Here is a 14,572-nt window from a genome sequence, read left to right as displayed (position 1 = left end):
GTGTCAGGTTAACAGTAATAAAGGCAGCCAGACGATGAAAAATATTTCAAACCCTTGTTAAAATAAAAATAGCCAGCAGCTGGCGGGCTCAGCAAACAGGAACTAAATTAGCTTCATCCCAGCACAGAGAACAATCCAATTTAGAAAAACCAAGGAAAGCCTGTGCAAAGCAACGTTTAATTTAATTAAAATTAAATTAAGAGGGAGAATGACTCCGTTCGGCTCCTAATTCTTGCCATGTTCCTTGCTAAAGAAGGAAAAATGATCCTAAGCCACCCCAGATCCAAAGGGGTGTGCAGGATAAACTAGAGGAATCGGAACCAAACAGACAAGTAAAAACAGAACGAGAGAGAGGGAGGGAGAGGGAGGGAGAGAGAGAGAGAGAGAGAGAGAGAGAGAGAATTTTTTTGTGCAAAAATCTCCAGCCCATCACACATGAATAGCGATTCGTTCTGATTACTTCCGGCCTGGTTTCACATTTTTAAATGCGTCAATTCGGTTTCTCTTCTGGAGCGAAGTGCACTTTTCTTTTTCGTTTTTTTTCTTTCTTTTTTTTGAACCCATGTACAAAGTCTTGAATTGCACAGCCTTGGTTTTTATCTAAGGTTCTCTTGCTCCTCAGAGAGCGGACGGTCGTTTCCCGGAGCCCAAGATTGGGTGCCTGGGGAAACGCTGGTCGTTTCCTGGGGGAGGGGAGGGGTGCTTTCGCTCGACGCCTCGACGCCGCCATTCTCCTGCTTGAGGGGAGAAGCTGTGAATTCTCCTCTGTCCAAGTCGGTAGCTTGGCTCACCGAGCTGGTCTCGCTGACCCCATCCGAGTTCCTGCCGGCCCGTTTAAAGAGTTTTTGACCTGGAATGAAATATGGGAAATGAGAAAGATTTTGCGTCGTTAGCCTTTGCTCTGACCGAGGCTACCCAAGAGTGTGAAGCGAACTCCTGGTCCCGACAAAAACCCCTTTTATTCATTGACTGTGAATTCTGCTCATTCACCTCCAGCCAAGTCTTTCAAGGGAGGATTTACAGTCACCGACCTTATCTGGCTTGGAGAGCTGCCAGGACGATATCTGCAAAACTTGGCAAGGAGCCTCGGAGTCTCAAACCAATTAAGCGAACTAATTGTTTCCTGCAAACTCCACTCCCCTTTCGCTCCTCTTTTATTTCCTCTGGGAGGGGCCATTCATCATCCACCTGTTCCTCCCCAACCTCCTCATTGGCCAAATATGCTGACTTGGCCATGCCGAATCTCTGATTTTCAAACTCTGGCTTTATAAACCAGAATGCAGAAAGGATTCCTCTCGATGCTTTTATTGATTTGTTTTTAAATAAAATAAAACTGAAGATGAAGCCAACTTACCAGGGAACTTCTGTTTACCACGGCTTGATGTGGGAGTGGGAGGCGGGGTGATCCCTGTGCCCTGGGCTTTAGATAGGTACGTTGTCTCTGTGGATTCCAAAGACCCTGGTAAAGAAATGGGCGCAAACACATCAGACCCGGATAAAGGCATAGATCATAGGATGCACAGAAGGAAGGAAGAGATATGTGCCAGTCATTCCAGACTCTAGGGGGCGGTGCTCATCACTATTTCAAAGCCGAAGAGATAACACTGTCCGAAGATATCTCCGTGGTCATGTGGCCTACATGACTCAACACCGAAGGTGCACGGAACGCCGTTACCTTCCCACCAAAGGTGGTGCCTATTTTTCTACTTGCATTTTTTACATGCTTCCAAACTGCTAGGTTGGCAGAAGCTGGGACAAGTAACGGGAGTTCACTCCGTTACACGGCGCTAGGGATTCGAATCACCAAACTGCCTCTCTGATCGACGAGCTCAGCATCTTAGCCACTGAGCCTCTGCTTTCCTTATTATTTATTATTTCAGGATAATTAATCCTGGTTCAAGATTCGCCCGGTCAAATTTTTTTTATCTCACCTGCCGTTAGGTTAAAGGTTTGTCCCTTCGGTGAGGCGTGAAATGGAGAAAACCAGTTGACGACAGAGCCCACCACAGGAATCTGTCGAAGCAAACCCTGGGAAAGACAGGAGAATAACAATGAAGTGCCGAAGCAAAATATTCAAGAAGAGGTATGACAGCAAGAAGCAGGCTTCCCCACCGTCAGCTCACCTCTTCCAGGAGACGTTCCTCGTTGGCTTTTTGCAGCTGAACCTGGGCGTCTAGGATGCCTTTTCGCACAACCTCGGTCATGTTTTCCAAAAGCTGATCAGAAATAAAATCAGATGAATGTGAGAAACGTCACTTCTCAAGTCTTATGTGGAAGTATTTAAAGCCGAGATGTCCAATGCCGGCAACTTTAAGACTTGTGGACTTGGGAGGGAGGGATATATACTAGGTTAGATTTCAATGTAATGTGACTTCACATGTATACTGTTTTTCTATAATTTCTCTGTAAAAATAGGATAAGTTAAGTACACTGACATATAGTGGAAATACACCAAGGGGGGGGGGAGTGGGATAGAAGAAAGATGGGTAGAGAGGGCGGGAGAGAGGATGGGAGGGAGGGTGAGAAGGAAGGGAGGGAGTGGATCGGGAGAGAGGAGTGGTAGAGGGGGAAGGGAAGTAGGGTAGAGGGGGATGATGGAGGGAAGATAGAAAGTTGGAGGGGGGGTGGAAGAAAGAGGTGTATGGAGAGTGGAAGAGGTATATTGGATTTGTATTTTGGGGGGTATTGTTGACAAGAGGAATTGCTGCGATTATTGTTTAATGTTGTATGGCGCTGGCTATGCACAGTATATATGTGTGTATGAAAATGAAAAAATGGAAAATAAAACTTTTAAACAAGCAAGACTTGTGGACTTCAACTCCCAGAACGGGTGAATCCTTCCATCACCCGCTAAACATCCAAACAGCCAGTCCCCATTTTAGCCTGTCTCAAGTGTTCTGTTATGTGCGAATGCAGCCACCCGCTTTGGTGGTTCTCAACCCTTTTCATCTCACGGCACATGATGGGCACCGCAGGGTTGCAAAACCAGGCGGCCCCCTGTACACACCCTTGAATTTTCTTCAATTTCCCGACCGGACGCTGCAATCGTTTCCACCAGTTCCGAGACATCGAGATCCTCGGTGACCATCCCGATGTAAATGCAGTTCTTCTCGGCTCCAAATTCCGGCCCTGGGAAGGAAGACGAGACAAAACAAGATGTGTCTACCATGGCAGCTTCTTTCAAGACTGACCAAAAGAGGAACTTCTAGCGGACTACAGAAGGAATAGATCAGACATCCAGCCCTTGCTTATCAATGGAGACCGAGTGGAGCAAATAGCCAATTTTAAGTTTCTGTGTGTGGTCATACGAGAGGACATGATATGGGGCAACTCACATTGCAGCCCTGGTCAAAAGGGCCCAGCAGAGATTACTGTATTTTTCAGAGTATAAGACGTTCCGAAGTATAAGACGAACCTAGCTTTTGGGGAGGAAAACAAGGGGGGGAAATCTGCCTCTGTCTCCCAGCAATTTGCCTCTGTTGGGAGTATACTCCTAGTGTTGGGTAGGCAATATATATCTTTATACAACAACAAATGGTTGTTGTTGCTTTAAATGAGTGGATGTACTTATCAGGTGTAATTAACTTTACTATAAGAAGGAGTCAAGAGAGCTCACTCACTCTCACTGCCTATCCTAGGCTTGATGACGATGACTGGAATGTGAACTGCAACTGTAAGCTATTGTTTGTTCTTTGAATTGTGTTTGGACTAATATCTACTATCACTGCTTGTGAAGCAATTATCAGTAGTAAAGCTACTTGTTTTTACTAGCAGTGTCTGAAACTCTATTCGTGTGTTAGCAATAGCAATAGCAGTTAGACTTATATACCGCTTCATAGGGCTTTCAGCCCTCTCTAAGCGGTTTACAGAGTCAGCATATTGCATATTGCCCCCAACAACAATCCGGGTCCTCATTTTACCCACCTCGGAAGGATGGAAGGCTGAGTCAACCCTGAGCCGGTGAGATTTGAACAGCCGAACTGCAAAATTGCAGTGCTGCATTTAACCACTGCGCCACCTCGGCTCTTGTGTTTCTACTAGCAACTTTCTTTCTCTCTAGCTGTACATTCTGCTGCACTACTTTCTGTCTCCCAACGGATACCCCTAACAGCCTCCTTGCACCAAACAGCAAACAGTACAGAAGACATACACTGTTTGTGGTGTTACATTTCAGGCTATACTTGTACAGATGCTTTTAAAATTGATGTGGCTTTCTGGAAGTATACGTTATTCTCTGCTATTTAAAAGAAGATACAAGAGCACCGGGCCTCTTCAGATCAAGCATTGATTTTAAAAAGCTTCTTCATTTTGCTAAGCTGTCTAGAACAATGATAAAGCAGTCTTTCAAAAATAAGTCTAACAATTTGAACATTCTACAGGCATTTATAGTTATTGACTTACCTCCTTGCAGCAAACGGCAAACAGCCTGATTAGCACAAGAAAAGAAAAATCTGCCTCCCAGCAATTTGCTTAGTGCAGCAAACCGCAAGTTTCACTTTCAATTTCAGCTTGGGCTGAATCCCGATCATCAGCTGTTTCAGGCTGCAGGGATTGTTACAGCCTATTGCAGCGTTTCTGCAAGCCCCATTTTCCCCGTTTGCTGCAAGGAGGTAAATTGCTGGGAGGCAGAGGCCAAAGGGTGGGGAGAACGTTGGGTGGGTGGGGCTACATTCAGTATATAAGACACACCCAAATTTTCACTCTCTTTTTTGGGGGGGGGAGGGGAAGGTGCATCTTATACTCTGAAAAATATGGTATACTACCTGAGACCTCTCAGGAAACAACTGAAAGAAAAACTACTGGTAGCCTTCTACCACTGCACCGTGGAGAGCATTTTAATTTACTACACCTGTGTATGGTTGGCCAATTGGCAGTGGCAGATAGGAGAGCGCTCCAGAGGGTCAAGGCCATTGCCCAGAGGATCATGGGTTGCCCCCTCCCCTCTTTGGAAGAGCTTTATAGCTCCCGCTGCCTTAAGAAAGTTCAAAACATCCTTAAAGATCCATCTCATCCTGGCCACCCCCTTTTTTTTAAACTATTACCATCTGGCAGCCGGTACAGGATAAGGCTGGACTAGAATGCAGGGTCATTCAGTTTCCCGCCTGGTATCTAAACCAAACCGACTAATGCAAAACTAGAAGCGTCTCTCTCTGACGCACAAATACACACGCGGTTCGTAGATAGCCTATTACCTGAAGAAAATAACAGGTCTGATTCCAGTTCGTTGAGCTTCTTCAGGAGACCGCTGTTAATCTTCTCCGAGTCTTTCTCCGGTGTCTCTTCGTTTTGGCCCTTATACCTTTTCCAAAGCCAAGTCACAAGTTAATACTGATTTACTCCTGTTTCTTCCAGCCTCATTCCTATTGACTTGTGCTCCCCTTACCAAACTAGGGAACGCCCATCACTGCTATAAGGGGGTAGGGGTTGCTCTTATTTTATATACTAGCGCAGGGGCGTCAAACTCAAGGCCCGGATCCGGCCCGTAGGGGGCTTAGATCTGGCCCGTGGGGCCGCCCTAGAAACAGCAAAGGACGGAGTCCGGGAGGGATCATGCGTGGCCCTCCCATGCTCCATTTGCAGCTCCGATGGCCTCCTGCCGCCCTTGGCCATTGAAAACGGATCTCCCGAGATGTGCTCCTGCATGTGGTCCCAGCATGTGGCCCCCTCCCCTCCGAGCTCCGTTTTCACTGGCAGAGGGTGGCAGGAGGCTGTTGCAGCTGAAAATGGAGCTCTGGAGCCCGTTTTTGCTGGCAGAGTACTTGGGCCTCCACAGGTGGCCCCCATGAGTGCCGTCTAGCTGGCCACGCCCACCCCACCCCCACCCACCGAGGTCAAGCATGATGCGGCCCTCAATGAAATCGAGTATGACACCTCTGTACTAGTGGCTTGGCCCAGTTTCGGCCAGACCCACGTACCTGACCACCCCGAGGCCGGGCCAGGTAAAATCTTCCACGTAGGACAAGCCGACGGTTCTTTTCACTTCCTGTTCGAATTCCTCTCTCAGCTGTAAAGTGCAGTTGAGAACTGGGACCTTCATTTTTAAGCAGTCCATCAACTGATCCACGTCTTGAACCTCGGTTCCTAAAACTGAAAAGATTGATACGTTAAGTGTGTTGTTTGTCTTGGGTACAAAAACAGCCTTCGTCATCCTTCCTTCCTTCCTTCCTTCCTTCCTTCCTTCCTTCCTTCCTTCCTTCCTTCCTTCCTTCCTTCCTTCCTTCCTGTCTACCTGCCTTCCTCCCTTCCTTCGCAAGCAATAGCACTTAAGACTTATATACCACTTCACAGGGCTTTACTGCCCTCTCTAAGGTGTTTATAGAGTCAGCCTATTGTCTCCCCAAAAGTCAACCTTGAGCTGGCCAGGATTGAACTGCTGGGAGTCAGCAGAATTAGCCTGCAACACTGCCTTTTAACTACTGCACACCGTGGAAAAAAGGAAAGGAGGGACGAAAGGCAGGCAGGCCCTTTTACAGCCCTCTCTAAGCAGTTTACAGAGTCAGCCTGTTGCCCTCAACAATCCGGGTCCTCATTTTACCGACCTCGGAAGGATGGAAGGCTGAGTCAACCTTGAGCTGGTCAGGATCGAACTCCTGGCAGTGGGCAGACTTTTAAGTCCGCAATGCTGCATTCTAACCACTGCGCACCATGGAAGGGAAGGAGGAAGGAAGGAATAGCAATCACAGACTTATATACAGTTTCACGGTGCTTTACAGCCCTCTCTAAGCGGTTTACAGAGTCAGCCTATTCCCCCCAACCATCTGGGTCCTCGTTTTATCGCTCTCGGATGGATGGGAGTCTGAGCCAACCTTGAGCTGGTCAGGATCAAACTGCTGGGAGTCGGCAGAGTTAGCCTGCAATACTACCTTCTAACCACTGCGCCACCACTGCTCCAATATTTAAGGAGACGCATCGTTGGTCACATCAAGGAAAACGGCCCCTTTGGGTGCTTAAAGGGAGCCGGTTACCTGCAGAAGTCATCAAAGGGCTGAAACGCACGCAGGTGCCTTCGTCCTCCAGATCAACCAGATCCACCCCACTGGCAGGGACCAACTGTGCCAACTGTTCTCCAAGCTAAGAAAGAAAAGAAAAAAAAAAGCAAGCCCAGATTAAGGAAAGTAACAGCTCTCCCACTGCATATAAATCACGCTGTTTTCTGATCTGTGAACTTCGAAATGGGCTTCCTGTTTCGTTGCCTGCAAGCTGACTTTTTGCAGGCTCAAATTTGCTCCGAATGAAGAAGGCCTGAAGAAGATGGCGGTGAAACACGTACCAAACCTCGCTCTTTTCTTAGCAACTGTGTTAAAAAGAAAGATACCAAGAGCCGAAATTGGGTGGAGCTTCGCTAGCAGTGGGGGCTATTCTGACCCAAGGACCGGCCCATAGATTTCCACTGCCCTCCTCTCCTCGACCTCCTGTACATCCTGTGTCAGGCACGGGACCCCAGACGAGATAAACACACAGAAGGTCGTAAATATTTCAAAGTCGGGAGGAATGCCAGGAACGCAGGCCACAACTCGAGGTGAACTCAGTGCTTGTTCCCGACAAATGCCCCTCCCAACTGCCTCTCCTTTAAACTCCATCCCCAGGTGTGCCTTGTGAAGGGAATCGGGGCCCTTTCCTTCCTTGTAAGCTACGTAAAGCGCTGTTGGTCTCTTCTGCATTTTTCCCTAGGATGAGGAGGCTTTGGTTTTCATCTCCCTTGTTCTACCTCTTCCCTGCTCCTCCCAGCCTGATTTTGCCCTTCCCCAGTTTCCTCCACAGCCAACGGAGCCACTCCCGCTCTCTGTCAGCTGTTCATTTTCCATCTCAGAGTCCGACTCTGACGGGGACATGACATTATGTTTCACCCCTGAAGAAATCGGGATTTGAGGCCTCAAACTCGTGATCTGCATGCGGTTAAGAAACAACCTATATAACTTTCAAATAAGGGGGGGGGAAAAAGAGAACCAGGTCATCCCCTGAAGAGGAGAATATGTAAACACAACAATGGATAGAGTGGATGGAGGGAGGAGTAGAAGGAAAGATAGGAAGGAGAGGAGAAAGGAGAGGAATAGGAGAAAGGGAAAGGCAGAGGAAAAATGGGAGGGAATGTAAGAGTAGGAAAGAGGGGAGGAATGGGAAGAAAAGGGGAAGGGTAAAGGGGAGGAAGGGGAAGGAGAGAAGGGAAAGGAGAGGAGGAAGGAAGGAAGGAGAGAAGAAAGAGAAGAAAGGGGGGTAGGAAGGAGGGAAGCAAGGAGGGAAGGAAGGAGAGGAGAGAAGAAAGGAGGGAAGGAAGGAGGGAAGGAAGGAGAGGAGAGAAGGAGGGAAGGAAGGAGGGAATGTAGGAGAGAAGGAAGGGGGGAAGGAAGGAGGAAAGGAAGGGGGAAAGGAAGGAGAGAAGGAGAGAAGAAAGGAGGGAAGGAGGGAAGGAAGGAGGGAAGGGGGAAGGAGGGAGGGAAGGAAGGAGGGAAGGAAGGAGAGCAGGAGAGAAGAAACGAGGGAAGGAAAGAGGGAGGGAGGGAAGAAGAAGTAGGACCGTTGTAAGATAAGATGGATCTATGGGATGGTAAGAAAGCAATCTTCAAGTATATTGTCAACTGTAGGGAAATAATTGTTATAAATACATATTATTAATAGCAGTTATGAGATCATATAATTGTGAATGTAAAATAATAATAATAATAATAATAAAAAAAAACTTACCCACTGATTAAAGGTATCGCAAATGTCTCTCTCATTCCCAGTGACCACAGATGGTTGCGCAGCGTATAGCATCTGATCTGAACTCCCAAAAGGAAAAGAAGAGAAATTGATTTAGTAGGACAAAATGAACACGGGACGAACGAAACTTCCTACCCACCGTTTGAAGCCGTTAGAAACACTTTTTTTTCTCAACAGCTAGAGTTTTTTCCCAGAGTTATTTTCGAAGCAAGTTATGATGACGAGGTTTAATTCTTACTTTACAGATTTCGAAACATTGATGCACTGCTCTTTAAAACAATATCCTAATAAAATATTAAGACTGCGCGGAAATGGATAGGCTAACATTAAAGGTAAAAGACAAAGAATACTTTTTTTTACTTGGGATTTGTTTTACCAATGGTTAGATAATGAAGGTAGAAGTTAGAAATTGGAAGAATATCATTATACATAAGTAAAGAATGCCATTACTGTTATTACTATATATTTGTAAATGGACTCAGGGAAGGCACTGCTTATAAAGCACTCATATATGTTAAAGAAAAATGTATAAATAAAAAACTATTTAAAAATTATAATAATCTATGCGATGGGCAAGCAGCATATAAATTTAATCAATCAATCAATCAATCAATCAAACAAACAATAGGGGATTTTAAAAGCACACAGCCCAGCCCTAATTTTCCTGCAGCTATTTGACAAAATTTGCTCAAGTGAGTAACGGATGTCATCATATCAGACAGATGCCTGCAATTTACAAAAGCAATGGCATAGGTAGTAATTCCAAGATCTGTCTTTGATAAATGTAAAGGTAAACGGCCTTAAATATCCTTTTTAAGATCTCTAGTTGGGGGGTATTAGAAAGCTGGAACCTAAAATTAGCAAGATATAAAAAGCCCCTTCTTGTAAGTGTCTGCTTTTCACACTCGCTGATGCTAAAAGCGGCAGCTTTCATGAGAGCAGATATACTCTGTGTGTGTGTGTGTGTGTGTGTGTAGCTGTGTGTGTTTGTGTGTGTGTGTTTCAGCATAACTCTGGAACGCCTCAAGCAATTTCAACCAAATTTGGTACACAGATGGCTTAACTCTCTGGAGACAAATATTGTGGGAATAAGATACCCCTAACCCTCCTTGGGTGGGTGTGTGTGTTCTGTTAAGATACAGCCTGTTGTGCCTTAAAATGGCTCCTACTGTACTGCCTTAAAATGGCTTCCACTGTACAGTGCAGTGGAGTTGCCGTGGTAACGGCTTCCCAGTCCTCCAGAAAGGGGAGTTCCCCTCTGACAAGGGGCGGGGGGGAAATCCAACATTAGAAATTAGGGGGCAGAGGGAAACCATTTTTAACTAATTTAATTGTCGCCAAAATCAGGGCTCAGGGCGAAGTTGCTTTTGCCATCGCCTCTTCAGGAATTGCGGCAACGTTTGCGGAAGGAGGGAGGACAGCCCATTCCGTACTTACGTTGCCACTTTGTCTAAGGGTTGGGATACATAAATACACGGGCAATGCCGGGTTATTAGCTACTTATCCATAAAATTGTTGGTTTGGTATTTTTTCAACAAAATCGAAGATCTACAGATCCCGGAGGAATTTATTTCTGCAGTCCTCACCTAAATGCGACTTTTCTGGGGAAAACTTGAAGACCACCACAGGAGAGCTAAATTCATCTTCAACCTTGGAAAACAAAATTGGGAAAAAAAAATAGAACAAAGTCTTGAAAGGACATTTAATTTCAACCCAAACTGGGTTATTGTCATTTTTTGGGGGGTGGGGGGGGGAGGAAGGGGGAGTATTTTGGAAAAGGAAAGGTTGAAAATGGAAACGTACTGAGGTCCGAATAAAATCTTGGTTCTTCAGATTCTCCAGTAGCCGTTGACTCTAAAAAAAACCACAGATAAATACAATCAAGGAAACCATTCCAAAAATAAATAGGCAGCAATAGCAATAGTGCTTAGACTTATATATCGCTTCACAGTGCTTTTGCAGCCCTCTCTAAGTGGTTTTACTGAGTCATCCTCTTGCCCCCAACAATCTGGCTCCTCATTTGACCCACCTGGAAGGGATGGAAGGCTGAGTCAACCTTGAGCCTGTTAGGATCGAACTCTTGGCAGTGGGCAGACTTAGTCTGCAATGCTGCATTCTAACTACTGTGCACCATGGATGGGAGGGAGGGAAGGAGGGAGGGAGGGAGGGAGGGAGGGAGGGAGGGAGGGAGGAAGGAAGGAAGGAAGGGCAATAGCATTTAGAAGGGAGGGAGGGAGGGAGGGAGGGAGGGAGGGAGGGAAGGAAGGAAGGAAGGAAGGAAGGAAGGAAGGAAGGAAGGAAGGAAGGAAGGAAGGAAGGGCAATAGCACTTAGACTTATATACTGCTTCCCAGAGCTTTACAGCCCTCTCTAAGCGGTTTACAGAGTCAGCCTCTTGCCCCCAACAATCTGGGTCCTCATTTGACCCACCTGGAAAGGATGGAAGGCTGAGTCAACCTTGAGCCTGTTAGGATCGAAACTCTTGGCAGTGGGCAGACTTAGTCTGCAATGCTGCATTCTAACTACTGTGCACCATGGATGGGAGGGAGGGAAGGAGGGAGGGAGGAAGGAAGGAGGGAAAGAAGGGCAATAGCATTTAGAAGGAAGGAAGGGCGGGAGGGAGGGAGGGAGGAAGGAAGGAAGAGCAATAGCACTTAGACTTATATACCGCTTCCCAGAGCTTTACAGCCCTCTCTAAGCGGTTTACAGAGTCAGCCTCTTGCCCCCAACAATCTGGGCCCTCATTTGACCCACCTCGGAAGGATGGAAGGCTGAGTCAACCTTGAGGTGGTCAGCATCGAACTCCTGGCAGTCGGCAGTATTAGCCTGCAATACTGCATTCTAACCATGGCGCCACAATGGCGCCTGAGTATTCAGGTTGTGTACATTTACATAAAATGTTAAGCGATGCATTCTGGGATACCTAGATACACTAATATTTCAAACTCAAAATGCTTTCGCCCTAAATTTTATTATTCTCAATTTTGGCAACTTCGAGATGCCTGGACTTCAACTCCCAGAATTCCCCCAGCCAGCTTTAGAGTGTAAAAAACAACACCAACAACACCAACCAACGTTTCTCAACCTTGGCAACTTGAAAAAGTGTGGACTTCAACTCCTAGTTGGCTGGGGCATTCTGGGAGTTGAAGTCCATGCATATTCAAGTCGTCAAGGTTGAGAAATGATTTTTGACACTCCGCTTTCTCTCCTACTTCTGCCACCCTCGGAAAAGAAGGAACAAGGTTTTTTTTTTTGTGCTGATACTTCTGAGTTTTTCCAAGTTTTTTTTTTATAAATTTTTTTATTAGTTTTATTACAAAAACACACACACAAAAAGCATCTTTCATTACATCTTGTAGAAAGCGTATCCATTGGTCACAAGTACATTCCGTGCGTTCTGTCCACAATCACATATATTCCATTCAGTTTAAATTGTATATGTTAAAAATGTATAGCCGAGGTGGCGCAGTGGTTAAATGCAGCACTGCAGGCTACTTCAGCTGACTGCAGTTCTGCAGTTTGGCTGTTCAAATCTCACCGGCTCAGGGTTGACTCAGCCTTCCATCCTTCCGAGGTGGGTAAAATGAGGAGCCGGATTGTTGTTGGGGGCAATATGCTGACTCTGTAAACCGCTTAGAGAGGGCTGAAAGCCCAATGAAGCGGTATATAAGTCGAACTGCTATTGCTATTGCTACTATCACCATACCACAATTTTCATTAAATTAAGATTTCAAAAACACAGCCACTTGCTGGCATTTTTTTCCCTTCCCCCAGTTCCAGTCAATATGCCATATCTTTATAACATATTTTTTAAAAAAATAAAGTCAATTAGTAGGACATCTTATATTTCCTCTAACATATCTTTGCTGTTATTATAGTTAACTGTTCTGTCCGCCCTTCTCCGCTCGTTAACAGACGGCAGGCAGACAAACGTAAAAGGAACTCACTTTATCAGTTCTCGGCTCAGACTGGCTGCGAGCCCAAAAATAACATAAATAAAGTCTCTGACCAGATAACAGAATGCAAAACAAAACTCTTACAACGCAATGCACTTCTCCAAGTGTCTCCTTGAATCAGGGTTACAGAAAGCAAATCACAAACAAACCATGACCGATGAATGCTGAACGAACGAATGAACGTTGACTCCTGCAACCAGGGCGTGGCACCATCCGTCCTTTTATCACCCGAAGACCCACTAACGAGCCCCAGCTGCATTGTGAAACTGGCATCCCGAAAAGACTCACAGAAGACTGCTGCTGAGTCACAACGGTTAACTAAGGCTTATTTACATTTTTCTCTCCTCTTCTCTCCACAAACGCAAAAAGCAACAATCTCTAAACAACAATCTATTAATATGTGTTAACAAAATGACCATTTAAAATCGCGTTACTTTAAAATCTAACACATACTATAGATGTACTTAGATTTTAAAGTAACGCGACTGCACTTGTATACTGTTGCTCTTTAATTTCACTGTAAAAATAGGACAAGCGGAATATATTAATAGATAGTAGAAATACACCGAAGGGAGGAGTAGAGGGATAGAAGAAAAAGGGGCAGAGAGGGTGGGAGAGAGGATGGGAGGGAGGGTGAGAAGGAAGGGAGGGAGTGTACTGGGAGAGAGGAGTGATAGAGGGGAAGGGGAAGTAGGGTAGAGGGGAATGATGGAGGGAAGATGGAAAGTTGGAGGGGGGCGAAAGAAAGAGGTGTATGGAGGGTCGAAGAGGTACATTGGGTTTCTATTTTGGGGGGTATTAGCAATAGCAATAGCAGTAGACTTATATACCGCTTCATAGGCCTTTCAGGCCTCTCTAAGCGGTTTACAGAGAGTCAGCATATTGCCCCCAACAATCTGGGTCCTCATTTTACCCACCTTGGAAGGATGGAAGGCTGAGTCAACCCTGAGCCAGTGAGATTTGAACCGCTGACCTGCTGATCTAGCAGTAGCCTGCAGTGCTGCTTTTAACCACTGCGCCACCTTGGCTCTTATTGTTGACAAGAGGAATGGCTGTGTTTATTGTTTAATGTTATATGGCCCCGGTTATGCACAGTATATATGTGACTGTACGAAATGAAGATGGAAAATAAAAACACATTTACAATGAAAAAAAGAAAAAAAAGAAAAATGACCATTTAAAATCTAAGACAATCTAAAGAAAAAAGGAAAAAAAAATATTGACATTTCTAATTAATAATCACCAAAGTATATGTTAACCTTCCCTTTCGTTTTTATAGTTGAAAGACAGGGGGGGAAAAAACCACCAATTGTTTTTCCAAGTGTTGAGAAGGAAATCAAATCAAACGCAAAACTCAAAACCAATTTGAGCTCCTTACCAGCTGGGAGGCGTGTTTAATTTTTTGCACGATTCCATCGTGGCCCAGGTACTGCAGGGAGAGCCAAAGGGACAGAGCACGTAGCTTCTCCGCCACCTGGCTGGAGGTCAGGCCTGCTGCTAGTGACTGCAAGAAACACAATAAAGAAGTAAAACGGCAGGTGTATCTTCCTCTTGTTTGCTCTGACTTTCTTCCTGTTGTAGCCCGCCAGCGTCGCTGGCAGCAGAGTCGGACAGTGAAGAGGTTGGGGAAGGACATGGGCCAGTCCTGGGGGCTGAGGAAAGCTCAGATGAGGGCTCTGCGTCGGAGGCAGTCCCAGCATTTGACTCTTCCTACCGATGGTATCATATATTCCGTAGGCATCAACATAACTCATCCCCAACAGATCTCTACTCCGTAAATGTAACTGGCTTCCTTTCACTACAATCTACATCATGTAAGCCCTCTCCCTAAAGCAGAAATTTGTTTCTGTTGTGGCCCGCCAGCGGCCAGGGGAGCTGGCAGCAGATTCGGGGAGTGAGGAGGTTGGGGAGGAACAT

At 45.8% G+C, this 14,572-nt stretch overlaps 1 protein-coding gene across 1 annotated transcript in view; it reads right to left on the bottom strand.

Moving 5' to 3' along the window:
* Positions 1 to 291: 291 nt before the first annotated feature.
* The window catches only part of PDXDC1 (pyridoxal dependent decarboxylase domain containing 1), a 45,674-nt gene continuing 31,393 nt past the window's right edge, over positions 292 to 14,572 (bottom strand). Inside the window, exons 12-23 of the mRNA XM_087729397.1 lie at positions 14,034 to 14,159; positions 10,504 to 10,554; positions 10,287 to 10,350; positions 8,683 to 8,759; positions 6,966 to 7,071; positions 5,916 to 6,087; positions 5,193 to 5,299; positions 3,008 to 3,129; positions 2,124 to 2,216; positions 1,932 to 2,028; positions 1,355 to 1,459; positions 292 to 850 (exon numbers count right to left, since the gene is read on the bottom strand). Of these exons, the coding sequence (XP_087585523.1) occupies positions 597 to 850; positions 1,355 to 1,459; positions 1,932 to 2,028; positions 2,124 to 2,216; positions 3,008 to 3,129; positions 5,193 to 5,299; positions 5,916 to 6,087; positions 6,966 to 7,071; positions 8,683 to 8,759; positions 10,287 to 10,350; positions 10,504 to 10,554; positions 14,034 to 14,159 (1,374 nt within the window). The 3' untranslated portion in view covers positions 292 to 596. The remainder of the gene's footprint in view (positions 851 to 1,354; positions 1,460 to 1,931; positions 2,029 to 2,123; positions 2,217 to 3,007; positions 3,130 to 5,192; positions 5,300 to 5,915; positions 6,088 to 6,965; positions 7,072 to 8,682; positions 8,760 to 10,286; positions 10,351 to 10,503; positions 10,555 to 14,033; positions 14,160 to 14,572) is intronic.

Source organism: Thamnophis sirtalis, unplaced genomic scaffold (assembly GCF_051295495.1).
Source record: "Thamnophis sirtalis isolate CommonGarterSnake01/CBP01778 unplaced genomic scaffold, rThaSir2_p1.2 scaffold_14, whole genome shotgun sequence".
Lineage (NCBI taxonomy): Eukaryota > Metazoa > Chordata > Lepidosauria > Squamata > Natricidae > Thamnophis > Thamnophis sirtalis.
The sequence above is the reverse complement of the archived record's forward strand: the minus strand, read 5'-3'. Positions and strand labels throughout refer to the sequence as shown.